We start from the raw sequence: 27,814 nt of genomic DNA on the forward strand, positions 1-27,814 counted from the left end.
TGGAAGAATGAAACAAAGCAGAGAAAGCCATCAAGAATTCAAGAGTGCTTGCTGAGGTAGTCACTGTTGTCCCGTTGCAATGAGACCCTCCTGGGAACTATGTAGACCGCATTCTGAAATGATTCCAAGATGGGGCACTTTTGAATGTTCCTCATGAATAAAAAATGCCCCATGGGGCCTTAATCCCTTTACTCTAGAAGGTGGGCTGTTCCTGGCAGGTGGCCCACTCTTTAGCTTAGAGAAGCCCTGGAGGAGCCATCAAGAGAAATAGAAGCATGGGGGGAGTTACTTGGGCAAAAGGGGGCTGAGAGCATGCAGGGCTGACCCAGCAAGGGTCAGAAAGCCTTTGAGGGGTTCACTTAGGGCTCATGCCTAGAGCAGAGCAGGGTCTTTTTCTAGTTCTAGGTGGAAGAAGGCATTTTGTAGGTTCTGAGTTGGAAGATGACCTTGGACCTGACTCTTGCAAACTAGAAGTAGCTAGCGTTTTTAAGGGTTAAATTTGTTTTAAATGGGAACTGCTCTTCAAGTAACAATCACAGGCTCCGTTTTGGATCAGAATTTTATGAATGCCCGAGCAGGAAGCACCCCAAAGAGAGAGACATCACCCCAGCAGCCCCTGCATCTCCTTCTTCCACTTCTGGGCATGTCTGAAGCTGAGCCGATGAGTGGAGGACTGTTTGGAAAGGAGAGGTGCTTACAGACTGACCGCCAATCATGCCGCTTAGCTTTTTCTTTTCTCCACGTTTTTTATTGGTGCCTCCGAGTTGTGCCTGGTGATGGTTTGCGCACACAGTCTAACAGTGTGATTTGGCCAATATCCCTCCCCAGCACCCTCTTCCCACCCGCTGGTTCCCTTCCTCTACTCTACTGATCTCTCTCTGCTTTTCACATGATCACCCTGCACCTTTCTTTTCCTTTTTCCTCTCTAGCTTCTGTATATGAGAGAAAACCCACAACCCTTGACCTTCTGATTTGACTTATTCCACGTAACATATGGTCTCTAGCTCCATCCATTTCTTGCAAATCACAGTGATCAGCAGACGTTTTAGCAGCAGAATGTGGGGAGGCCCCAAAGCCCACGAGCCCTGGTGTCTCTGAAGGGCCCTCAGCGCCTGAGGAGATCTTTTTCTTATGATATCTTCTTGTTTATCAAAAGGCCTTCCTTAGACGCTCAGGCAGTAGGTGCTGGAGACACCGACTGGATGGTTCTGTCAGCTAGACCCACGCTCTGGTGAAGATCCGCCTGCTCAGAGGTGACCCAAAGAAACCACATTGGTTTTCCCATCCTCCTTCTTCTCCTTCTCTCCTTCTTCTCTTCTTCCTTTTTCATTCAGGAGGTGGTTTGGGATGTTATAGGGATGGAAAATGATTTGGGGTTAGTTTGGGAAAATGGGCTCAGTGATTGTAAAATGAAATAGGGTACCTTTTTTTTTAAAAAATAAGAAAAACATTTAGAGTTATTCGTTAAGTAAATTTGAGATTTAAAAGGAAAAATGAAGTGCAAAGATTATGCAGGCCCCAAGTTAGAGGACCGAGGCACAAAGAGAAGACTAGGCTTCGTGAGGTGGGAAAGGAATTTGTTTCTCATGAGAAGTTTCGGGTGTTGGTATGGAAGGGCTCGTTTCTCTTTGGCTCCCTTTCCAAGGATTCTCCCTCTCCTTGCTGGTTACTATCTTTTGATTTTTATGCTTTTTGTTGGAGATTTCACTACTTAAAATGACCCCAGGCACAGTGCTGGAAGTGCTTGCTGTCTATTGAGCACAGAAAGGCTGTAATGTGCCTTATGGGGAAGTGCTGGGGTTAGCCTTTAGTCCAGTGTTGATGAACCCACAGAATGTGTTAAGTAAGATATCTTCATGCAGAACACACAGAAATCTAGGTGACGTTTTGGTCAGTAGATACAATCACCAAGCAGGGGCCCGTGAGATCCTAACCCTGTGTTCCCCCTAGAGCAACAGGCCAGGGCTTGCTAATTCAATGTTCAGGGTGACTTTAGGGAACATCACCACCTCAAAAAATGAGAATCAATATATTTATTTTAAAATGTATCCATAAATCTCTTCTGATACTGTTTGATCTCAGATGTTCACTCCTGTGTGTCCTGTTTCTGAATCTTTCCTGGGCCTGGTAATTCCTGACCAACAGCTTGCAGGAGACTATATGTAGAGTTCTCTGTGTAAATCTAAAGTCTCTAATGATTTCAATAAGATGGGCCAAATAAATGGTCTAAAAGGACAACTGTTTTACTTCTGGCTTCTGTTTGTTAGCCTTTATGGTTGGAAATTGTTTTATAGGGAGAATTCTATAGGGTTAGCTCCTGAGGTGAATAAAATACATAGCATTCTAATATGAATTAAAGAATAAGACTTACATGCACAGACACCTAGATCTCTAGATTTGGTATGGTCATTGTTGATAGTCCTGTGCACTTCTACTGGGATGACATTGACTTTTTCATTTTTTTGTTTTTAAAATATTTTTATTAGTTGTTGATGGGCCTTTATTTTATTTACTTATTTATATGTGGTCTGAGAATCAAACCCAGTGCCTCACACATACTAGGCAAGTGCTCTACCACTGAGCCACCACCCCAGCCCCAACATTGACTTTTTCAATAATTTTTTTCTTGGTTTGTAGAAATATTAAGAACTCTTTATGGAACATTAATGGGTTAATAGTTGTTATCGGGGAGATTGGGAAGGCAAGATCTGTATTTTTTTTTTTAGTGCTCAAAGTCTTGAAGTGTTTATTGGCACAGAAAGAAAAAAGGTGTATATGCAGAGAGAAAAATATGGCTCTCTTTTGGTGGGCAAAGGGTTCCTGGTCTCAGTTACTAATATAAACGTGGGTAAGAGAAAGCCGAGCGAAAGCAGCTCTTTAGATAACCCTGCCAGTCACAGAGCAGCATGGGACTGATTGTGCATGTGGCTGCCTGGAGAGCTCACCTCTCCTTTCAAGAACTCTGGAGTGGAAGCCAGAGGAATCTGTCCTAAGAAACAAGGGTGGTCTCCACCAGGCCCTATGTTGGCAAAGCCTGGGAGGGTCCTAGTGATGCCCTGCAGAAAAGGGGGAGCTGGGCTGGAGGTTCTGTCTCCACACAAGGGCTTGGTAGACCCCAGGTGGAAATTGAAAGTCCCCTGGGACCCAGTCAACCAGGGATAATTGCCACTTTGGGAGGCCAAGTGTAGGCATCACTGTGACCAGAAGAGAACTGGACCAGCAAAGCCTGGGAGAGGCCTGCAGCAGAAAAACTTGGTTAACTTTTTTTGGGGGGCTAATAAAAAATTTTAACAAAAAATTCCTAATGTGTGCAAAAGTGGAGAGAATAATGTAATAAAACTCCATATACCTCGTCACTCAGACTCAGTAATTATCAATGAAAACATTTTCTTTATTTATCTTCTTTCTTTTTTAAGTATTTTTACAATAAAATGGAGACATGATGTAATTAATTTTACCCCTGTATTTTTAGTGTGTGAACTTTTTTTTTTTTTTGGTACCAGGGACGGAAACCAGGGGTGCTTAACCACGGAGCCACATCCCCATTTTATTTTGAGAAAGGGCCTTGCTAAGTTGCTGAGGCTGGCTTTGAACTTACAATTCTCCTGTCTCAGCCTCCTGAGCCACTGGGATTACAGGTGTGTGCCACTGCATCTGGCTTTGCCAGTCATGTTATCACATCCCATCTCGGGAAGGGAAGACTTGGAGTCGTTGATAGTGTACTGACTAAGGGTGCTGAGAGTGTCTGGGAGAGGTCTGGGGTACCCCGGGGCAGTGAGCTGGGGCTGTCTAGAGCCAGGCTTGGTCTGTTTCTTCAGAGAAGTAGTAAAAATAGCTGTCACGTACTGGAAGCCCACTGTGCGCCAAAAATTGTAGGTGCCTCAAATGTCAGTCAACCCGTGCCTTGCCCTGAAGCTGAGGAATAGGACCCCAGGTTTCACAGATAAGGACACAGAGACTGTGACTTTCCCAAGGGCACACAGCTGTCAGAGAAGCTTCTCTTTGCCTACATCAGCATTTTCCTGAGCATAAATGGAGGAGTTCTGATGTGCAAAAACCAAACAACCCCCTCCGTCCCCCCCCCCAAAAAAAAAAAACCAACCAATACACAAACAAACCCCTCATTTTATGGTCAAATGAATTTGGGGAACGCTGGGTTCAGATACTCAAACAGGCTTCTTTGCTGAGTGACTCCACCCTTTAACACGGGGATGAGCAGGCCCCTCCCGCCCTTCCCGATGGAGGATGGTGCTGAAGGAAGGGCTTCTCCCTCTGTGGCAGAGGCCATTCTGCTTGCTGGAAAATACCACATTGGAAGTGATTTGGGGATTTCACATCAGGAAGAAAAGAGGCAGATTTCTCACCAGTCTAAGGGAAGAAACCCTGGTGAGGAGAGACTTTCTATTGGCTGCAGTTTATCCATTTTAACCTGGTGTCAAAGACAAAATTCACCTAAGCAGCTTAACTTGGGTGATACAGTTGGTCTTTGTGATTCCTGAAGGAGGGAGCATCTCCTCTGAGAGCAGAGGGGCTCAGCTGGGTCTCTCCGAACAGTGGGGGGTTCAGGAAGCTCGTGTGGGGCCAAGAGCGCAGGACCTGGTTTGGACAATGGGTTTTCCATAATGATGTTTTCTTTGTGAGGGTAAAGCAGGGGGACTTCCTTATTGTGCCACCCACACTGGTCTGTTTGGGATTTTGGCTGTTATCTCTTTCCAACGGTCAGATTTTTTTACTTGGTTTTGCTTTGGTGAACTTCACCATGAATGACTCTATTGGACTTGGTCTGTTGGGCCTGGTGTTAATCAGTGGGCTCAATCCAATCAGCGGGCCCTTGTGAATTTTTTTTTTTTTTTTTTTTTTTAAACACTGGTAAACTGTTAAACAGATTTTGGCACACACGAAGCACTCATAAATGCTAGTTGTTATTACTACTACTATTGTTTGTTTTGAAACAATCTGATCTTTAAACTTGTTTTTTGAGATGGGGTCTCTTTGTGTTACCCAGTCTGGCCTTGAACTCTGGGCTCAAGGGATCCTCCTGCCTCAGCCTCCTGAGTAGCAGGGACAGCACCTCACCTGGCTCAACTCTTAACCTTTTTTGGTGCTCACTGGGTCCTGGTTTGTCGTGGGGACACCAGGACTCTTCCTTCCTTCTGGAGGGTCCACCTCATCCCGATGACCTTCACTCTCTCTCTTGAGGCCCGTGTGTTTTCAGGTGCAACTGGGGCCAGCAGTTCTGGGGAGGGCAGGGCTCTTCTCTCTCTCTCTTCTCAGCCCTGGGCCTAAAGCCCTGGGTGCTCCCACTGGGGAGGAGGTAGCTGGGTTGGTGGATAGAAGCAGTTTACACTGAAAAGGGACTTGAAGTCCGACTTTTCCCTTTTCTGCTATGTGGGAGGGACTTACAGGGGACAGTGGCGGCACCCATGGCTCCTTCTCGACTTGATGGGCTTCTAGGCTCAGGATGAGCAGTGACCCTTCTCCCCAGGATGACAGAGTCCAGGGCAAGTCCCACAGGTGAAGGACAGCTGGAGGGAAAGGTGCTGGAGGAGGCCAGGGAGTTGTGAGGTCAGGGACTGTGGGCACCTGTGGCTGGCGTGGGCATGCTCCCACACCCGAGGAGCCCTGCACTCAGGGTTTCCTGCTTGCCCTGTAGAATTCTTCCTATTTTGATTTTAGTAAATGTGTTTGCAACTGAGAGCTGGTGGGCAGCAGGGTATGGCCAGGGCTTGGAGTCTCAGGATCTACACAGTCTGCCTCCTGTGGCCTCTGAGTGCTGAGTCCCACTGGGTTCTACCTGTGTTCCCTCCGCCAGGGTCCAGAAATAGGATGTATGGGGTGGGAGTGTTGTCTCTGTTCTGCTCTGACTGTCTGCCTCAAAGGGGGACGTAGGGCCAGGCGGCTCCCTGTGGCATCTCTGGGGAAGTCCAAGTGACGCCTTCCTGGCTGGGTCATGGTCATGCTGTACTTGACAGTGGATCAGGAAGGGCCCTGTTGCCCACTCCCTGATTCAGGTATCCCGGGAGGCCAGTACAGAGATGGCAATCTCCTGAAGGCTCCCGTCCAGGTGGCAGGCTCTGGGACGGGGAGATCCACTTCCCCGACTTTTCAATCAGTTCTCTAGCCAGGCCCAGGCCTGCTTAGCATTGAGGAGGCCAGTGGCTGGTGCTTCTGTAGAGGAGCCGTCGAGGCCTGTGGGAGATGGAAACTGGGGAGAGGTGAAGGGCAGGGCCCAGGAGGCTGGGGCTGCCTGCTCTTGAGCTCCAGGAAAGAACATTCTGTGTGGGAGGTGCTGAGGGCAGCCCTCGAGAGAAAGGCCGCAGGCCTCCACGGGCTCTTCAGTAACTACGAACACACTTCAGGTCTCCACTCGTAGGTGGGAAGCAGCGCGTGTGTCAGGGGACATCACCGATGAGCATGGGCTGTCTGGGCGGGTTGGGTGGCTCCTCAGGGTCCCCATGGTCATGGTCCTGGCAGATGAGGGAGGGAGGCCAAGAGCAGACAGAACAGCAAGTGCCAGGCCACACTTCCGCATGGCACTTTGGTGGGACATTTTTGGGGGCAGCCCAGTCCTCCTCCCTGGTGGTGGCTGGCGCAGGCCTGACGGGAGCAGGATAGTCACTGTGAGCCCTCAACAAGGGAGGGCTCCCTTTCCAAAGGGAGGACTGACTTCCTGCCCATCCAAACAGTCACCCTCCTGGTGGTAGGCACGGGAATGTGACGGCATTGTTAAAGGTTGGGCTAATTTAAGGAGGACTTGGCCCCCCTGGTCCCCAAGTATATCTGTGAGATAATTGGGATTCTCTGTATCCCCATTTTGAGCTGGTGTCACAGAGGACAGCTGGTTTCTCCAGGGGGACATCCCTCAGGCATCCAGGGACCACCACTGAGGGAATCCTTGTTTCCGAGTAACCTTGCTGCATGACCCCATGCTACTCGTTCCTTCTCCTCCATTGTCCCAGAACTTGAGAAGAACGGATAAATATTTCCCCAAATGAATCACACAATACAGTGCAGGCGCCAAGGCAAGCAACTTTGATTCAGAACCAGTTCAGCTGTCTGCTTTGCTCTCTCAGCGGGTTTTTGTGTTTTTAAGATGATTCACATTAACTCGTTTTTCTTTCCCATATGTCCTGGACTTGTATTTTACAACACCAGACGGGGATACTAATTAAAATTCAGAGTTCTCTCCAGCAGGGCTTAAACTGAGATCCTAATGATGGTCCTGGCAGTGATCAACGTCTCTGCTACACTTGTAATGATTTAAAGCCAATGCCATGGTCACTGCTTGGGATGAAAGCAAATGAGCTCTGCAAATTGAATTTAGAGGAGTGATAACTTGATCACCCAGAAATAGATTACAGAAGCTTCTTGTATTTTTACCAAAGCCCAGGGCATGCTTCTAGCAAGATCTGTGATTTAGCCAGAAACATTTTATCTACAATGAGGTAAGTAATCGGTGCCATGTGCCCACTAGCCTGGCTTCGGGACAGGTTCCACCAGCAGACGTGCTGCTCGGGCTCCACAGGACACTGGTTAAAAATGATTATTTCACATCAGATGCATGTGATGCCATCCAGGACCAGGAGTGGAGCCTTTGGCAGAGTCCTGTTCAGGCCAGAGTGGAGTAGGGAGGAGAAATGAGGCTCATCTTCCCTGGAGGGCTTGGTGTGTGTGTATCTGCAGAATGAGGGGCCACTCGGGGCCTTTCTCTCGTGTCCTTCATGCTGTGATATGAGGATGATCCGCAGTCTGCTGTCAGACCCTCCTTTCACGTCACCTTGGCCCGTGCTCCAGGGCTGGGTGGGCTGTGTGAGCTGTTGCATTTGGTGCTGCACGTCCTGAGCCACCCTCTGCAGTCTGCTCTCCTCTGTTTAACTGTGCCCCCTGCAGTGGAAACAGGTTCTCTTGCAGTCTCCCTCCTGCCCCGCTCCCTCCCTCCCGCTGGTTCCGTTTCTCTGGAGCACCCTGACTGACACACCCTGTAAAACGTTCCAGTCAGTGGGAGTCTGCTCCCCTGAGTTTGGTTTTTAGGTGGGAGCATCATCTCTGGAGCCGCTGGTGCATCTACCTGTCCCTCCCTCCCACCTCCAATGCACTGACCCTCTCTGGGTTGGTTGGAGCCTCCAAAGCTCCTCCTCTCCTCGACCTGTGCAGCAGCCACGGCTATGATTCCCTTGGTTCTCAGCCACCATGTCTTCTGCAGAGAAGAACCTCCTGTCCCCACCTCGTCCTGTCTGCTGTCACATCATCATTCCAATGCTCTGTCTAGAGGCTGTCTGAGGTCCTCTTGCATATTATCTATTGATGCACTTCTGATGTTTCTCCTCCCTCTGAAATATCAGTCTCCTGTGAGCTGGGATGTGACCATCTCGTTGGGTCCCTGGGGAGTCTAGCGCAGTGCCATCCACACATTTAATAAATAAGTGTTTATTAGATGAATTAATTCCATAGTCCTGATTGCCCTTGACAGCCCATGTGGTGAGGCCATTATTGAAATGATCTGTTATTTGGAAAGATAATTATATTTATGTTTATGTATATGAATTTACCTTCAGTGATCCCTACGAGCTGCAACGGGAAGCATTTCTTTTCTTTGTCCCACTTTCTGTCAGCAAAGCTCTCAGGGACAAGCTTGTCCTTCCCCTGTCCAAGTTTCATGATGTTCAAGGTTGCCCTCAATCTCATTTCAGTTCTTTCCTTCCTGGACTTGAGGTTTCAACTTCCCACTCTCCATTCTGAGCATGGAGTAAGTTCACCTGTCAGTTTCCACGCCGTCACATCTTCATTTAAGTCTTACAGTTTTGGATTCCCAGTTGTAGAGGAAATGGCGAACTCTCCCAAGCTTTAGGTCAGATGTTTTTTAAAAAGTTTGTTTCTGTCTTTTGATGAAAACTTGGTGTGAGAGTTTACTTGCTGTCCCAAGAGACTGACCGACTTGCTGCATACCCAGAGGAGGACTTAAGATGAGGGAGAGATTATGGACACAGGATCAGAAAGGAAACTTCCATTTTTTTCCCAAGTAAAACCGGTTTGGCCCTGGACCTTTGCCGCATGTTGAGTGTGTGGGAGGAAGGGATTCTGGATAAATGCAGGGATTCTTCAGCCTGCATTTCACTGAACTGGTGGTTTTCAGAGTGATCAGTGAGAACATACTAAGGTTACTCATCTAGAACCTTCTATGGGAGCTTGCTTTCACATACAGGTTCATCTGGGAGGACATAAGCCACTTCTCAAAAAATAACAGCGCAGCCAGGCTCCGTGGCACACGCCAGTAATCTCAGCAGCTCGGGAGGCTGAGGCAGGAGGATCATGAATTCAAAGCCAGCCTCAGCAACAGTGAGGTGCTAAGCAACTCGGTGAGACCCTGTCTCTAAATAAAATACAAAATAGGGCTGGGATGTGGCCCAGTGGTCGAGTGCCCCTGGGTTCAATCCCCAGTGCCCAAACAAAACAAAAAACAGTGCAATTCTCTCCTCTCTTCTGAACCCTGGTAAGTCCATCACGCCACATCACAACAGCAAACTAAAACTAGCGATGCTGTCTTCATTGTACCTCTCTCTCCCTGCAACTTTCCTTCCTGTTCCTTTCCATCTGCCACCACATTCATCTAGCAAATATTGTCTTGTACAGAATAAAGTTTGTGTCCACCTGGAACTTACGGATCTCTATAGCTCCGTGTGTGCATGGCTTGTGGGGGTGGGGCTGGGGAAGGAAGCAAGCATTATATGGCTCGAAAACTCTTCCTGTGGATGTGAAGCCCTAAACTTGCCAGTTTTTTTTTTTTTTGCCAATTCTTTTGGAATGTGTTTGTTTTGAACTTCTCTAGGGCTGTCATGTTGTACCCCCGTCCCAACCGCCCCGCTGCCAAGGGACTCTCTGACATTCTGTCTGCACCTGCTGGATCATTTGCAAAGTAGAGCCATGACAAAGAGTCTTGTGGTGCGATGCTTTCTGAATCTGCCGAGCACTGTTGCTCTGGATTGGCCTTGGGGATCGCTGAGGAGCAGAGGAGTCGGCTTTCAGCTGGAATTCACACTTAACTTGGTGGACATCTACATGTGCACTGAGAATTGATTAAGAGGAAATGGCTTCCCAATGGTAATCGAAGACCAGAGAGTGAGAGCAATTGTAGCTCTTAATGCACATGGAATGCACTTGGAAAGATATGCTTCTCCAGATGCATCCCAAGTCCCTTTTATCACTGACGTAGATCCATTTGCCCACTGCTAGTGGTCACTCCCCTCCTCCAAAAAACGGTCTGAATAGATTCTGGAGACCACTTAACTCTGACCACATTTTATCAAGCTGTGTGTAAATTAATCCCAACTGTAAAGTCAATATCCATTGAGTTACTTCAAGAAACACAGTGGGGCGGGGATATGTGGCAAAAAGAGGTTAACCACGGATGTATCCAAGTATGACCTGTCCTTGAGGAGGGAGTCCATCCCCCAGATTTCAGGAGGGTTATTCCTGTAGCAGTCTGCTTCAGTGCCTGGTGCCCATATGTGCTGAAGGTTAAAAATCACTTCCAAAAGAACCAAGTGGTACAAAACACAAAGAATCGATTTTTGGATAATTAAAACTATTTTGAATTTTTTATTTATCAATCTGGCTGCTAATATAATTTTAGTTAAATGAAAGACATTCACAAAGAATAATAGGCATACATACATAATTTCCTTCTCTCATTCTAGTTTACATGCTGTTGCTTGTAGAGAGTGAAATTTTGTGTAATTTCACAGGGATGGAGTCCTAACTGACTTCACAGAAAGAATACTTAGCCCAGTTTTTCTCAGCTCTAATCTCTGCAGTCACCATGCTCACTTAAAAAGTTTTAAAAAAATCAAGAAAACGAAACTTAGAATCAGTAACACCAAGAATGGTTTCTTGGTCTACTGGGGAGGAACTGCCATATTTCACAGCCATCTCAGAAGCCGGCAGGAACATCCAGTAAGTCACCCGAGCCTTGGACATGGTCAGACTGCCTGAGGAGACCTGTTTTTGCAGCACATTTTCATCTGGAAAAGAAGCCTGTGAATATGTGTGGTTTGTCAACACACATTCATAATTGCCTTCTGACAGTTTTTCCTCAGTGCGAGATTTCACTGATAATGAGTTTAGATACCACTTGTATGCCAAAAATGTTCTGTAAAAGAAACGCACTTTTAAAATTTCCAACATTACCATGCAAGGCAAGTGTGGTGTAGGCACAGAGCCACCAGGTTACATAAAAATGCTGCCTTTGTATTTTGTATTGACTTACTCAAAAGCCAGTCTGACCACACTGGGCGGGGGGGATGAGCAGGTAAGGTGAGATGTCAGCCACATCCAGGTGGGAACTCAGGGCTTGATGCACAAAAAAAATGCCACTTTTTTTCTGGTGTTTGGCTGTGGTGCATTTCCAGTGTTGACACGTTGGCTCCCTGGAAGTCTAAACGATTGATAATTGGCCGTTGAGCAGCACACCCTCTAAGCTTCCACTTCCTGGACATGGCCACGCGGTTCTTTTGATATGAATTACAACCTCAAGAAGTTGGTCTTCAGTAGCTCTGTTGGCCTTGGCCTTTATATTTGGATTTCAAAGTGTCTCATAATTAAGAATCAGTGGCATCTCACAAATGCTTACAAAGTAGGTAAAACAGCTCCTTCTTAAATACAGAGCAAAGAGGGACAGAAGTTCAGGGACTTGGAGATTAAGGGTTGGGGCTCTATCGGCTGATTCTTGAGGTCTGCTCTCACCAAAACATCATTTAAAAACAGGTGTTTGTTGATTTTTAGTCCAATGGTTGGGTGCACTATTGTTGATTTCTCACCTATTTCAGGACCAGGTGTTTCTACTGGGAGAAGCAATTTAGGACCTATTATTGGTTGGCTAATTTAATTGTGGTCTTCCTTTTAAAAACTGCTTAACAGGATAGCAAAAGGCAAAAAATATGAAGTGGTTCAAATCAGGTGGGAATTGTCTGGAGATGTGAGATATAAAGGGGCCGTTAGGTTTCAGACTGTGACAAGGTTGTGATATGGGCAGAGGAGGGAGAGGACCAAGTGGAGGGAGGAAAAAGAAGAGATCCCATCGCAGAAGGAAGGAAGCTTCTCCTGACACTGCCTCAGCCTCTCATCTTCACAGCCCACACCGTTGGCTTCTTCCTGAAGTGCTGCAACGTGTCTGTCTGCGCTGGGCGGCTGTGTAACAGATGTTCAACAATAACCGTAAGACCTCCTCTCTGGCCCAGGCCAGCTCTTTCTCTGGTGGCTCTGAATTCCTGCTTCTTTGCTAAGGAATGCTTGCTTGTCAAATGTAGGGCAAGAGGAGCATGTCTAACACTACCCCTTAAATTCTTGTTCCCAGCCCTTCAATAAAATCATTCTTAAATGTTAAGAAGGGCCAGAGAATAATTCAGCAATAAACTAGTGCCTTCTTCCTGAGCTAACTTTCTTGAGCTCCAGGGAATAAGCTATTTTGAGAAGGTCACATTCATTCAAAGTCCCCTGTTCCTAGCTTCTCAAAAGATGTTTGCTTCCTATGCGGATGATGTTTCTTGTACATCAACCCTAAATCAGCCATCAATGTTACCTGAGACTTTAAAACAGTCTCTTGGGATGTGTGTGTGTGTGTGTTGTGTGTGTGTGTGTGTGTTTGGGTGTGTGTGCGCGCGTGTATACTCATCACTTACAGAAGAGGCTCCTACTAGCCTGTTTGCCAGGTTAGTGGTGTATCGGATGTCAGACGTCAAGACCTGGGGAATATGAATGACCAGGTAAGACCAGCACTGAGTTCAGGTCATGTCATGGCTACGAGGCTGCCACGTGCTAAGCTGTCAAGGGCAGGAATTGGAAAAAAAGTTATTTGATTTTCTTCACATAATCAAGTTGCCATTTAGAATGTACTAGATAAGGCCTTCATAAACAAAGGTAGGTGTTTTTGTTGAGCCCATAATCCCAACAAGAGGCCAGGATTTCCAGTGCCTGTTTGGTAGTTAACTTGGTGATTCAATACCTCATCCACCTTTGAGTATCTTAGTGGTCTCCGTGTCCTAATTGATGGGAATGTGGGAGAACACCTGACCCTTGCAGTCATTCAGTGTCCTAGGTTTGCAAATTTGGTGAGAGAAGGTTGGATCTTATTTTTCACCTTTTGTGGCAGAAAGAGGAAAGAAGACAGGAAAGGGAAAGAAAGGGTGAGAACATTTTAATACCAGGGGCTAATTTTGATGACTTTTACCTCCTAACCATTTTTGGAGGAAAGGAAAAGTGCTGAGATGATGCATAAAGTATATGATGATTATGGGAAATGCAAAAAACAATGAATTTCCACCTGGAAATTAATTTTTAAGTGCCAAAGAAATACTTAAAATAGGTTTAAAAATCAGAAGCAATTTTAAATCATAATGTTTAAGATTTGTTTTTCCATATGAGAATCCATAAAGGAAACCTTAATGGTAGTCATCTTGGTGAAATAAAATGGCCTTTGCTTTCAGTATGTCATTTGTCAATGCTGTATTGCTTTAATATTTAGTCAGATTAAATACTTTTCCATTTTCAATGTATTTTATAGAGGACTGATCAAGCCTTCCTGAAATTTAAGTGTTTGTGAGAGTGTCTGAGGTCAACAAAAAACCATGAAAGGGCCTCAAGATTGACTCCCTTTTGTCCCATTACCTTGGCTCTCAGGGGAACGGACTGGTCCACTGTCTCCTTTGGAATGGGTCACTACTTGCATAATGTGTCATTGGCGGCTCTGAACAAGGTTTTCCATGATTCAATCAATTCATGTCCTTTAATAAGTTGGGCCTACAGAATCTAACCAACTAGAATCTCCATTTTACTGAGCCAGACCATGGGAAATAGTGTCCACACCTTTTAAACCTCACCGTAGGCTCCTTCATGGAGGAGCAGGAAAGAGTGAGCATAAGTAATTTCTCAAAATGTCGGGGTCTACAAATTTTTTTAAGAAGAGCTTATTAAGTACAAGAGGCTTGAATGGTAATCATTCTAGAAATAACTTTTGCATGATATTTTTAAAGAAATACATATATTAAATTCTCTTTTGGGTACTGTAACAGGAAGCATTGTCCCATCTGTTAACATGAACTCTATTATTTCAAAGAAAATCAATGAGCTATTTGGGATAAGTTAAGAGGTGTGATAGACTTGACATATCCATTCTCTGGGAAGCAACCAGGCTTGTAATGAATTTGAGCTTCAAATGTGTCCATCATAGAAGAGCTCTGAATCATGGCAGTGTGTCTATTTTGGATGGAATAACACGTGGTGTAGTTGATTAAAAATATGGCAGTGTTTCCCACACGATTCCAGAGTCACAGCAATAATAACTTGGCTTTATTGTGTTGTGTCATTCAGAGGGCTCTATCTGCTAGGATTTTATCACAGGGGTTTTAAAACTTGAGATTTAAAGCAAAGTAAGAAAAGCAACCTAATATATGCATTCGCTAGGAAGTGTCCATACTTTTGCTACAACTATAAAAGAAAAACAGAGCAAACAAATCATACGATCTGGCTCTAATTCCCCACCGAGGTGTGTCTACATATATAATGTGCTGCAGGTAAAACAGGAAAGATCTTTTGTAAGGTGGTCACCACAGTATTGTAGCTGATAGTTACAGATATTGAGTAGATCTAAGACTACATACATGGGACAGTATTATCTCATAGAATTCAATGGAAAATCAAACCAACGACCCAAGGTGCACGCCTTTCCCTGTTCTTCCTCGCTCTCTCCGGTTGTGTTGATCACATCCATCTTTCTTCCAGCCGCCTGTGTGGGCTGGAGCCCTCAGAGAAGTGGCAGAGAGTGAGGTCTCTGAAAACTGGAAAACCGGTTCTCTTTGCCCTTTTCTTCCCTTTTCCAATTTACAGGACACAAAAAGAAATATTATATGAACACAAACCAGTTACTACGACAGCCCATTAAAAGTTGACTCTATGCAAAAGGAAGAGGATGTTGGAGGCCATATGGATGGATGTACATCAGTTTTTTTTTTTTTCTCAAGAAAAAATATCCACATTCTAAGGGCTCTTAAAAATGTAAAAAACTTGCCCTGTTACCACGGGATTTTAGAACACCTCTAAACACGCACAAAATAAGACAGATATTACCTACAAATTCAACCATTGCTTAAACTCTAAAAGCATTTTCTGTATTATTCTCTTTTGATACGGAAGGGGGAACTCAGCTATAAAGAAATATTAAAAAGTATTTTTATAGTGATCAGTCTCAAGAATATTCTGTCGCTTGCCTTCCCCAACTTGTGCTGATATTTTAAGGATGTGCTCAGGAGTATGAAGCGGGGTGCTCTTGTCCCTTTCCCTTCTCTCTACAAGTCCCCCCTCCCTATCCCATGGCCAAATCGCCACCCCTCAAATGAGCCATTCCTTTTTGCTCTCATCAATGGTCTCTGTGAAATTGGGGTCGTTGTTCATGATGGCAGCATCGGCGCTCTCCGCGGACTCGGCTCCCTTGGCTTCGTTGGTGTGGTAGGTGCCCTTGTGACGGAACATGTACCGGATGAGGAAGACCAAGGTGCAGAGGATGGTGAAAATCACCACGGCAATGACCCCTGTGGAGGCAGGAGAGGTACCAGAGTTAAGCACATCTCGCACATACAGCAGACTCCCAAACAGCAATCACCATGACGATGACAGAAGGGAAATGTGGCTCGTTTGGGGCCACAGGTGGGTAACAGGAACAACCAAGGCAACCCAAAGTGACAAGGATAGTCGACAAATCATAGGAAGCATCAGCTTTCAGACCCTGGACAACAGGTGGTGCCTGAAAACAGAGAGCCCCAAAGATGATTTTTTATGCTTTTCCTAGTTTTCTGGCTGGTAGCAATTTCTGTACAGCAGTGTAGGGAGGGGTTGTATGAGAAAAACACAGTGTTCCCCCAATGGATGGTAGAGGAGAGAGAGGATGTGGTCTGCATAGCAAGAGCTCTGTGGTTTGCACAGAAGTCTCTGGATCTGTGGCTGAATAGTGACTCAGGAGCAATAGGCCGAACAGGGCTGGAGATGCTCATGTCTCCACCAGGCACAGTGGAGGGACACCACTAAACGACCAGAGCATTTTCTATAGATTATGAAGATGTTTTGCTGAAATAGGCCTTCAGTAGAGGCGACTCAGAATTTCCCCTTAAAAAACTTTGAAATGGACTTCGAAATCAAGCTGCCTAAAACTGAATTGCCTGCCCAAACAAACCTCAAAATTCATTACACTAAGATAATAAAACCCCCAAAGGTAGTGTAATGTTAACAATGTTAGCACCCAATAGAAAATTACTAAGCAAGCAAAGAAAAAAATGAAAAGGTGGGAGAACATCACTCAACCAGGAGAAAAATCAGTCAATCAGGAGGAGATCCAGAAATGACAGAGACAATGGAGGTAGCAGATAAGGTCCTAAGCAGACACCTAGAGTGACAAAGTGGAGTAGCTACACTAACACGAGAGAACAGATAAGGTTATTCAAAAGAACAAAGAGCATTTGATAATGACAAGTCAGTTATCCAAGACACATGAATTCAACTGCGTGCATGCCTGACAGAACATCCACAGTGAGTGAAATGAAGACAGGAGGGAATATGAGACAATCCACCATTACGGCTGGAGATGCTAAAACTCATCTGTTTGTAATCGATAGAACAATTAAACGGAAAACCAGTAAGAATCTGCAACACCCGAACAACACCAAGTTTAACAAGCTGCAGATTGGGAGGAAATATTTATAATACCTATGTCTGACCAGGAACTTGTATCCAGGACATAAAAAGAACACTTATAAGTCAATAGAAGTCAGCCAATCTAATTAAAAAAGTGGAGAAAGATTTTTAACAGACACTCTGAGAAAGATTTACCCATGGCGACAGGCTCATGAAAAGATGCTCAACACAAGTGATCAAATAGAGGTGCACATTAAAAGCACAGAGACACAACGACTCATCCACAAGAGTGGATAGATATGAGGATTGACAATACCAAGAGTTGGCAAGATTGTGGGGCCACTTGAGCTCTCAGATACTGATTGTGGGACTGTTAAGTGGTTTAATCACATTGGAAAACTATATGGCAGTGTCATGGTTTGGCGGTGTCATGGTTTGGATATGAGGTGTCCCTCCATAGCTCCTGTGTTAATGTAGAAGGTGAAATGATTAGACTATGAGAGCTGTAGCCTCATCAGTGGATTAACCCATTTGATGGATTAATAATTTAAATGGATTGGATGATAACTATAGGCAGGTTGGGCATGACTGGATGAAATGGTTCACTGGGGGTGTGCCTGGGGAATTATATATTTTGTCCTTGGCTTCTCAAGCTCTCTCTCTGTCTCTGCTTCCTGGTTACCACGAGGTAAGCAGATTCACTCTGCCATGATGTTCTGCCTCACTCAGGCCCAGAGCAAAGGAGTCAGGAGATCATGAACTGAACCTCTGAAACTGTGAGCCCCAAATAAATCTTTCCTCCTCTAAGTTGTTCTTGCCTTCAATGGAAAGCTAGCACTGGATGTTTTTATAAAGTTAAATATTCACTTTCCATAATATCCAGTGATTGCAGGGCTAGGAATTACCAAAGAGAAATGAAAACTTATGTTCCCTTAAGACTTGTGCAAAGAACATTCATGGCAGCTTTATTCATCATAGCCCAGGTCTGGAAACAAACCAACAAGTGATCAGCAGGTAAGTGGATAAAACAAATTATGGTATATTCATGTGATGGAATTCAACTTGGCAAGAAAAATAAATGAACTATTGATAGACACAGCAATGTGGGTAGATCTCGAAGACATTATGTCAGTTGAACAAAGAAAGGCATGAAACATTACATGCTCTCAGATTCCAGTTACGGAGTGCTAAGGGAGAAAAAACTCATCTATGGTGACAAACGGCAAACTAGAGGTTGCCTGGGCTGGGAGTGAGGCAGGGGAGGGTGGTGTGTGTACACAAGGCAGTGAGGTCTGCTCAGGAGGGTGGGATGTTCTGCTGCTGTGCTGGTGGATGTGAGTGTTCCCATTGGTCAGAAGCCATCCCACTGCTGCATTGACAGGTGAACATTATGCTTTAATTAAGTAGATTATAAAAAAGCCAAAGAGCAAAAAACAATCAGGATGGGGACTTTGATGACATTGTTCCTGAGCTTTGGACAATGTGAAGTGAGCACCCTTCTGAATAAATTTTAATTTTATAGTTGTATATGTTTCTTAAAGCTGTCTACTCTCTTCCCTTGGGAAGAAACTGGCTGGGTTTAAAGTCCCCGATATGCTTACGACGTTGGCTGTACTCAGAGAGTCAGGAATCAGGAGCAGCAGGGAGAGAAGTGGGCAGTGGCAACTGAGCCCTCAATGCTGATCCAAGCCCGAGGGCCCGTGCTAGGGGAGTCAGTGACTCAGCAGCTCCCAGGGTGGGAAGACAGACTGGAATATTTTATGTACCCTGGCTGTTGGATTTTTCAAAGTTTTTGTTAAGATATCTGAAGTCAAATGGAGAATTCCTTCCCATTTTTCTAGTGAGCTGTTCTGGAACATTTGGAATGTGAGAGGGTGAGAGTGAAAGGAGAAGAGGCTAAAGAAATGTCCTGGGTATTGTCACTGCTGCTTACCTAAGTCCTTTGATTCTGTCTGGCTCACCCTAACATTCTCATTTTTACAATCCAGCATTAAAAAGTAGCTGGGTTATATTTATCACCATTTCTCAACCTTATTTCATAACTTTATGTCATATTTAAATGACAAATGAATGATATAAAAATCTAGAAAATTCTTCCTCCCTCTTCCTGGGCTACTATTTTATTGAGAATCGTTGCTTTCCACAGGTGAATAGGCACACAGACGCCTGTTCTCGGTCACCCACCTCCAATGATAGCCGAGTTTCTGTTGACTCCATTTCTTATAGCTTGTCCTTGTCCTGGATTATATGGGAAATCAGCACTGGCTGTAAGAGAGAAAAGAAGAGTCAAGTAAGTATAAGAGTCAAGTGTACCATTAGTCCCAAATAGTTGGATAGCTATTTCTTATATGACTTTTTGACATCTCTTACTTTCCCAAATGAAATCTCCATTTCAGATGGCCCCATCTTTTTTATTTTTCTCCTGAAAGAATCCAAGAAATCCCCACCCCTGTTCTTGCTGTTCTTCTTTGCACAGGCCTAGGTAAACACTGGCTCATTGGAGGAATACTAGAGAATTCTAGATCCTCCAGGGGCTGGTTGCAGGACCCCTCGACCCCTACGGTACCGGATTCATGGCTGTTCTAGTCCCTCATGTACTCCGTTGTATATGACCTTCATAATCCTCTAGTATGATTTTAGTAATCTCTAAATGACTTATAATCCCTAACACAGTTTAATGCTATGCAAACAGCTGTTTATGCAATACTGTTATGCAAGGGAAAAATGGCAAGAAAACGCAGGTGTGTTTTTTATTTTGGTGGCAGGTAACAGGGATTGAACCCAGAGGCACTTAACCACTGAGCCACATCCCAGCCCTTTAAAAATATTTTCTTTAGAGACAGGGTCTTGCTGAGTTGCTTAAGGCCTTGCTAAGTTTCTGAGGTTGGCTTTGAACACACAATCCTCCTGCCCCATCCTCCGGAGCTTCTGGGATTACAGTGCGCTGCTGTGCCTGGCAGTGCAGATGCAATTTTAAAAAATGCTTTCAATCTGCATTGGCTGAGACTGCAGCTGCAGAAACCTTAGGCATGGAAGGCTGACTATGTTTTCTTATGTTTGCCTGAAATCTGTTCCCGTCCACTTTGATTCCATACACAATTGGAAAGGTAGATGAGCTTTTTACAGCATCTGTTTGAAATGTAATAACTTTCTTAAACTAATATTTTACATGGGTCTAATAAAACACCATACACTTCATGAATTTGTAAAGGGGCAAAATTTCATAAAAGAAGAATTAATATTCTTCTCTTTTTGAGAATATTAATGGCTGAATCAATTTCTCTGTTACAAAAACCAAGAAACCATTTTGTTAAATTGAGATGTTTCTCTAAGATAAAACAAATTTCAAGTACCCAAAAAGCAAATAGACCCTGAAGTATTTCTGTAGGTCAGTGGAGCGTCTATTATAATTCATACAAGCAAATTCAACTTCAAAACTACTTTGCATTGTGGGATTTCAGTTTGGGAAGTTAAGGTAATTCTTCCATTGAAGGCAGCTTTTCCCTGAGCCAAACAGAAACAACCACCTTGTTCTCAGGCAGACCTATGGTTGCTGGATAGCACCAAATTAGTGCAAAAAAATATTTTAAAAGTAGATGTTTGGTGTAATATAGTGTGTATACACCAAGAATATAGTAGTTGTTATGATTGACTTAGTTTTCTAAGGCTAATTTATTCCTGGCTAGAGACGTCCAAGAACCTCCAAGATAAAGAAACAAAGTGGGTAGGCCCTTTCTCCTCCTGGTCCCTGGAAATGTGCCGACCAAAGAGGGAGACTTCAGATTCCACCAGCAAGTGTGACTGAGCCCTTTCTCTTTTTAAATTGGTTATTCTTCCCAGGAAAATTATTCTTTCCTAGATGTATATAGTCCATATTATCTCAGAAGGCTCTACAGGTGGTCATGAGCCTCCCAACATGAACCTTCAAAATATTTTAGGTATGGTTACAAAAATGCCATGGTGGTTTTTTTTTTAATTCTATAATATGATATTTATGACACCATGAAACAAGTTACTTTTCTGCCTCAGATAACACAACCCACAAACCATAGCATGGCTTCTCTCTGCTCCAAAACCCACCTTGCCTCCTTGGCCCCAAACTTCAGAGAAACATAGGTACTTAGAGACATTGGTGGCCTCTCCCCAGTTCAGTTCCCTTGATGTATATAAACAATGGTGGAAAGTATGGAAATAGTGGCAGAGGTGACCTGAGATGACTCCAGGAGAGTGACAATAGCTAGAGGATAGGATTGTGATGAGACTGAACTCCAAGGCATGGGGAAGGGGGCCTCCATGGGCTGCATTTCTCTCCTGCCTCTTCCCCGAGGGGCAACTTTTCCCACTCAATATTCTGGGTTAACAGATCCCAATGCTTCAGGCCAGTGTGTCTTTGCTTACCCAGATGATGCTCGGTATCTGGACACCTGGTCTACCTTTCCTCTCTTTTTGCATCAGATTTTACCTCTTTCCTAAATGCATCCTCAGCCACCTCAGATTAAGTGGCTGACCCTCTTTGATGGCTATAATCTTCATTCTTATCACTCCTTACTGGGTAGATGTCCTGCTAAAGGCAGGGGCCAACCTTAATGATGTTTGCAGTTTCAATGAATAATAATGTACTAGCGGGAGCTAAATGGATGTTCATTGACTTGTATAATTACAATCAGTCCATTAAGTGTGGGTAAACATTTGTGTAGCCTCTCCAATAATCACCCTCCATGCAAGTGTAATTTAAAAAGTGAGCTGCCTACTCTCAACTAAAATCTTAAAACAAGCCAGCATTCTTATTCTCCCCAACAAAGGAAATGAACATGTTGGGTACAGAAAAGATATTAATGATTCTTTGTCCACTAGACTTTGGTAATTGTTAGAAAACCATTAATGGAAAACCCTCAGGTCGAAAGAAACCCTTATGAAATTCAAAGACAGAATTCTGTTGCGTGTGTGTGTGTGTTTTTTTTTCCAGGAGCATCCCTGTTTTCATGGCTTTATTTATAACTTAAGCCTGGTTGTCTTAATGCATGGGAATGCTCAGTCCCTTGAGGCAAAGCTACTTTATTCTGGCAAGCAGAGCAATTGCTATTTTGATAGATATATTTCATTGTAACTGTCCTTTCCCCTGGGTTACCAAGAGCCTCTTGGGAATGCATGTAGAGAAAAATGGTGGCCAAGAAATACGGCTGAGATGGATGACGAAGCTCGTTTATGGCACATGCTCTGTTCTGCTAACTTCCATGTCCCCCACCCCGCCACCATTTGCTGGAGAACTAAGGAATTTTAGGGTATTGGAGCATTAAGAAATATATATTTTGAGAAACATAACGAATAGGTCTGAATTTAGAATGTTAATTCAAAGTAGACTAGATGGATATTAGCTATATCAGGACCTGACTTGCATCCTGTAAGCACAGACGGTATTCGACACACTCTTTTTCTGGATTGCCCAGTGTCACCAAATGATGATAACCAACCACCAAGCAGGGCGTCCTCCCAGCACTGACTTAATTTCTAACAGAAGTGTGTGTATTTCTGCATATTTCCCTTGCTCATGTCCTTCTTGTTCATCTGGTCATCCCCAGTATTATGCCCACAGACCATGTTCCCTTTGCATCTCCCAAGGATTGGATTTCTTCCCCTTCTCTACCCAGCACAGGCCAGCAGGCACGATTTTGGAGGAACTGATGATGGGAGATTCTGCTCCCAGAAGCAGGCTTAGTGAACAGCCTGGCTGAGGCTTCAGAGCCCACCCAAGATGCATTGCTACCCTTCTCACCCAGAGAAGGCAAATATGTTATAGGTCCCCAGACATATTTAGACATGGTCACGTTTGCACTCTAACACACAGATGTTCTTTTTCACTGTCTCTGTCTTGCACGTGTGAAGCAATCAGAGAGCTCACCACTGGCACCCCCTTTCCCTTCCTCCATTTCCAGGTTGCAAAAAACCCAAGAAGTAACAACCAAGCCTACTTTGTGTGAGCAAGTCTAGTGCAAGTTGTTCCTCATAATCACACAGATAGAGTAGGACGGTTATGAATTGGAAGTAGGTGAGAAAGAGCCTTCTTTCCTTCCCTCCAAAGAATAGAATATATGACTGTTGGATCCCCCTTCTAAAGTTGTTTTGCTCTTCCTTTCCATTCTCGAAAGGCCTTATCACAAAAGCAGGAGGGCAGTCTTGCTAGCACGTCCTTTGCTGTGTGCTGGGCGGTGCCCAGTGTGGTGTCCTTCTCTCAGCAGCTGACACACCAGGACTCTCCAAGGCGAGGGACAAGCTCCAAACTCCAGCAAAGACCCCAAGTTACCACACGGGTAGTTTATATGTGCTGAGTGACAGGACTCGAAATTCTAAGAATATCTGAAGAGAGTCATTGCTTGGGCTGTAGTTTCCTCGCCCAGCCTGCTCTCTAGGGCCCAGTCTACACCTAAGGTTCTGTGACCGTGGAACAACTCTCAAAGCAAAATGTTGTAAGAATGGCAAAATACCAAGAGGTTTGTTACAGTGGACTTCACCTAGAAGCATTTTCCTTTTATTTTATTTATTGATTGCATGTTGCTGGGCTTTGAACCCAGGGCCTTATGCATGTTAGGCAAGTGCTCTACCTTTGAGACCCATCCCCAGCCGCATCATTTTCCTTTTATTGTGGAGTACCAAAAGTAAGTTAACATTGAGCCGGGCATGGTGGTTCACACCTGTGATCCCAGAGGCTTGGGAGGCTGAGGCACGAGGATTGTGAGTTCAAAGCCAGCCTCAGCAAAAGCGAAGCGCTAATCAACTCAGTGAGACCCTGTCTCTAAATCATTATATATATATATATATATATATATATATATATATATATATATATATATATATATAAAAAGAGGCATCAGGAGATGCCTCTTTTTCCAGGTTGCTGTCTACACTATCTCTATGCAATAATCAGCATGGTTGCATGGTCAAGGAAATCTGCTAAGCCAGGTTGTTTTCCTGCTGTGCACGGGGTGAATGTGGAGGCAGACAAAAGCCTTTTGATATCAGTAAGCTTCTGACTGCACTTGTCTTTCAGCTGCTGAGTGGGAGAACATTCCACATGATGGCAGCATCGGTTGAGCTGTGTGCCAGTCTAAGAATTCAGAACCAATGTGGTGGAAGAGGAGGAACGTCAGTTTCATCTGAACCCCTGTGGGGTTATTATCATAACAGAAGCACAATACTACGGCTAGAATAGGACCAGGAATAGTGCTAATTGTGCTTTCAAACAGCATTGTCAGAATATAAATTTGGATGGCATTTATAGAATGTGAGAAATTAATCAAAGAGCTTTCAAGGCAGGTGCTTGAGTACTAGAAACATCTTAAAAGGCCTTTGTAAGATCAGAATATTAAAAGGAGATTTGAATTCTTTAGCTTCCAATTTCTTGTTGATCCTTGTGAAAGGGTGGGAGGAAGGATGGAGTAAAGCATTTTTTACTACAGAAGATAATTTCGGCGGTTGTTGTTCTTATTTACTAAGTTTCAAAATACAGAAAATTGTAGACTTCAGGCTCAGAAACCAATTGCAAATAAAACACATTTAAGTGCACATAAAAATAAATTGAGATTATCTACCATAAAAACCTCCCCAAATGAAAGGCACTAAAAGCTTCAGGTTGTCACATATCAGAGACGAAACAATTAGATGGGATCTGACATCTCCTAGAGAAGAGATCTCCATGGAAACCACTGGTGCTTTAGCACCAAAAGTGATAATTTGAAGCACTTCAACACAACTGCTGCTATTAATTATAATTTAATTTAAATTGCAACATTAGTTTTGCAGCAGGGCAGGCTGGATGATGAATCTACACCCTTATTCTTCTCAGCTTCTTTCTTTCATTTCATTTTCTCTTTTCAAATCTGAGTTATATGGCAGAAAATAATTTTTTTTTTCTTAATTAATTTGTCTGGCCATTCACTATTGACAGATATTTCAGAAATAGGAAAACAAATGGCTATTCACTAAGATGCAGAAGGTACAAGAAACATTCTTTTATTTTAAAGAGATACTGCTGATCCTGCTTCGGGGAGGAGAGGTTTCTCAGCATCAGCAGGTTTTTACGTAGGCTGAACAACACGGGGGTTGTACCTGTGTGGCCTGATGTCATTTGATATCTTTATCCTTCACTTCAGCTTCTCAAGAAAGCTAGCTACCAGAATTTCCTATGTCAAGGGGTGAAGGAATTTTGCATCTTTGACTTCTAACTTGAGAAGTTAAAAAGCCAGACATCACCAGCTTCTTAAATGAGAGAGGAATGGCAGCCACTGGCATGATTGTCTAAGATCCAGTGACCAAAAGAGGTTAATTGAGTGAAATGAAACAGCCTAAATGAACTTGTCACCATTTGCTACTTGTCATAATTATTTAGAAAATACGAGCTTTTATGTGAAAAGGACTGAAAGAGCAATCCGTTTTGTAATCTTTCCTCCTGACATCTGTTTCTCAGTGAAATTCTGACTCTTCTTAATTGCCTTTCAAAAAAAAAAAAAAAAAAAAAAGATTTACTGCTGTGCCCAGACAAGGGTGACATTGCATTCTTCTGTCAGATTAACTATAATCAGGTATTTAAATTGGATATAGCTCATTATTGATAGACACACAGACTTTGTGTTTCGGAAAATAAACCAAGATAAGATAGACAGTATCTATTTTCATATTAGACAAATAGGTCTTGCTATTTCTCAGGTGGGCAAATTGTTCATTCTTTCATGTTTGGTTATAATTATTTATAAATCAATCGTCAAAGTTATTGCTGGATAATGTGATGGGCACTTGCAGATGATGGATTGTTACTGCCAGCGTTGACAGATTGCACCTCTTTCTGTATCAGAGCACGTGAAAACCACAACAGAGAGTGACTAACTCAAAGCCCCGTGGCTGGCAGGTGCTGGAGTCACCAGGACCTGAGACGTCATTGGATTTCTCATTCTGGCATTTTCCTGTAGCTCTTGGACATCTTGCACATCGAGATAGGAGCCCCAGAGCAAGGGCCACGGGGCGGCTGCGTGGTGCAGGGCTGCCCTTACTGACACTAGCATGCTCCTCTTGTTGAGGTTGGTTGTCACTTCTGTCCCTATCTGCCTTGGGATGTTTCTAAATTCCTGTGGACCTTAACAAGAGTGTGGGAATGAAGACATCCCAAATCTGGGGGGGATGTGATAAATTTGGGAATTACCATTCAGACCCCATCTAGGGAGACACTATTTCTCCTGCTCTGTGGATTTTGGACCACACTAGAGGACAGGGGTGGGGGGCGGTGGGGAGGACAGCAAATAATTCCTTTCAGGATGAGTCTTTGCCCCTGTTGCCTGGTGTTCCTTGGCCTTGGGAAAGTTACTATGCCTCGTTAGGCCTTTTCTGTCTATGTATCTTGGGGGAAAGCAAATTGATTTGGAAGTGCTCTAGTTCAGAACTTTCAAACAAGCATGCAAATCACAGGGATCTCTTAAAAATGCAGATTCTGACTGAGCTGGTCTGGGTGGGGCCTGGGGGTCTGTATTTCTAATAGACTCCCAGAGTGCTTGAATACCTAGCTCCCTTTGAATCATAGAACTTTAATTGAGACCCTTGGTGGTTCCTATCTCCAGCTGTTCTTTGTGTGCATGTATTTTAATTTAATGTGGTGCCTGAGAGGGAATGGAAATAATTCCTTCTGAGAACCTTGTCTTTTTTTTCTTCTTCGATGAGTCATTTGTGCTTTTAATGATCTGGATGCCAGAATGCCCTACGGTTCCATTTCCTTCAGCTCTATTTCTTTTCAGTGTTGTGAAAGTTAGAATGGGAATACTGCTTTAGTTTCTGACTGTAGTTTTTCATGTAAGGGTGAAAGTCTATTACTAATCCACATTAAGATAAGTTTAAAGCTAAATGGGTAAGGAGTTTAATAAACAGTTATCTTAGGTATGTCTGTGAACACCTTCCCTGGTTCAAAACAAAAATACAAGGTGGTTTTCTAAAGCAAGTGCAAAATATCTGGACAGTGGAACTCAGGTTCTCAAAGCATTCTAAGGCATAAATGAGACAAATGAATTATTAACAATCCTGGATCATTGTTTTTCTGGAGTTTATGGATTTGGTTTCTGAAAAGCATTCTTGTTTCCTTGCTGATTCTTGCCTGGTACTGGGTGGTAAGTGATGGAGCATGCCAACTCGGGGTGGAAAAGGCATATTATGGTGTATTAAATATCCCAGTGCATCAAGTGACTGACCATGGCTTTATGAAATGCTGGCCAGGGATCTGGATGTTCACCAGGCCTGGTGGGCACACCTGTTCTACGAGAGTCTCAGCTAAGACAATCTGTGGTTTCCCTTATCAGCAAAGCAGTGTAGGCCAGAATTGGCTGTCTGCAGAATTGTGTAAATGGCCTCAGTTTCCAAGAAGGTGGTTGAAAAAAATACTGATAGAAGCAGGGGAAAGCAACTGGTCATAATGAGGAACCACAAATGGACATTTTAAGGAATTCCCTGATATCCTTCATCCTTCCATGTAGAAGGGAATTGGCATGGTCCTCAGATGGGAGTCTTCAGGAGACCCTGGGTCTATCCTCTTCAGGCTTAAGAGACACCCCATGGGGCAAGTATTAGAGAAGCTTTGGACATCTGGGATTTATGACACGGGAACTTGAGAAGAACCACTTTTCTGTCATCTGAGACCTGATTAGGAGATGAGTTCCATCACTGTGGGAACCGACAGGCACATGCCATCATTTTGGGAATCAGGCGAGGAGGAGGGTCCTTCTACTGCCCCTCTGTGCAGGTTCCTAATCAATTCAAAGGCCACAATTTATAGATGGCTCTCCTGGAAATGGCTGGATGCTACTGGTTGGCTTTTGTCACCATCATATGTCTTTTAAAGGAGTAGAGTGAAGAATAAAATGCATTTTAAAAAAGACTTAATCTTCTGCTGAAGCCTCTGCCTCTCAATTTGTAGAAGCTGCAGCCTCCAGCTTGAGGTGACCAACATGCTCCTGCTCTTTGGACAGGTTCTGCCCATATTTATGGGATGTCTGCATGACGGCTGCTATTTCATCAGAATGTGAAACTGGCCCTTTTTATTCCTAAGTTTCCAGAAACTGGTACCTGGAGGAGGAGGGTGCTGAGAACACAGTGGAGCAGGCCCAGATGG

General features: G+C 44.1%; 1 protein-coding gene across 1 annotated transcript in view; it reads right to left on the minus strand.

Annotated features, from left to right (window-relative positions):
• Positions 1–14,310: 14,310 nt before the first annotated feature.
• Positions 14,311–27,814, minus strand: part of Cntnap2 (contactin associated protein 2) — a 1,323,006-nt gene continuing 1,309,502 nt past the window's right edge. The window contains exons 23-24 of the mRNA XM_071605412.1: positions 18,859–18,939; positions 14,311–15,578 (exon numbers count right to left, since the gene is read on the minus strand). Of these exons, the coding sequence (XP_071461513.1) occupies positions 15,379–15,578; positions 18,859–18,939 (281 nt within the window). The 3' untranslated portion in view covers positions 14,311–15,378. The remainder of the gene's footprint in view (positions 15,579–18,858; positions 18,940–27,814) is intronic.

Source organism: Marmota flaviventris, chromosome 1, assembly GCF_047511675.1.
Source record: "Marmota flaviventris isolate mMarFla1 chromosome 1, mMarFla1.hap1, whole genome shotgun sequence".
NCBI lineage: Eukaryota > Metazoa > Chordata > Mammalia > Rodentia > Sciuridae > Marmota > Marmota flaviventris.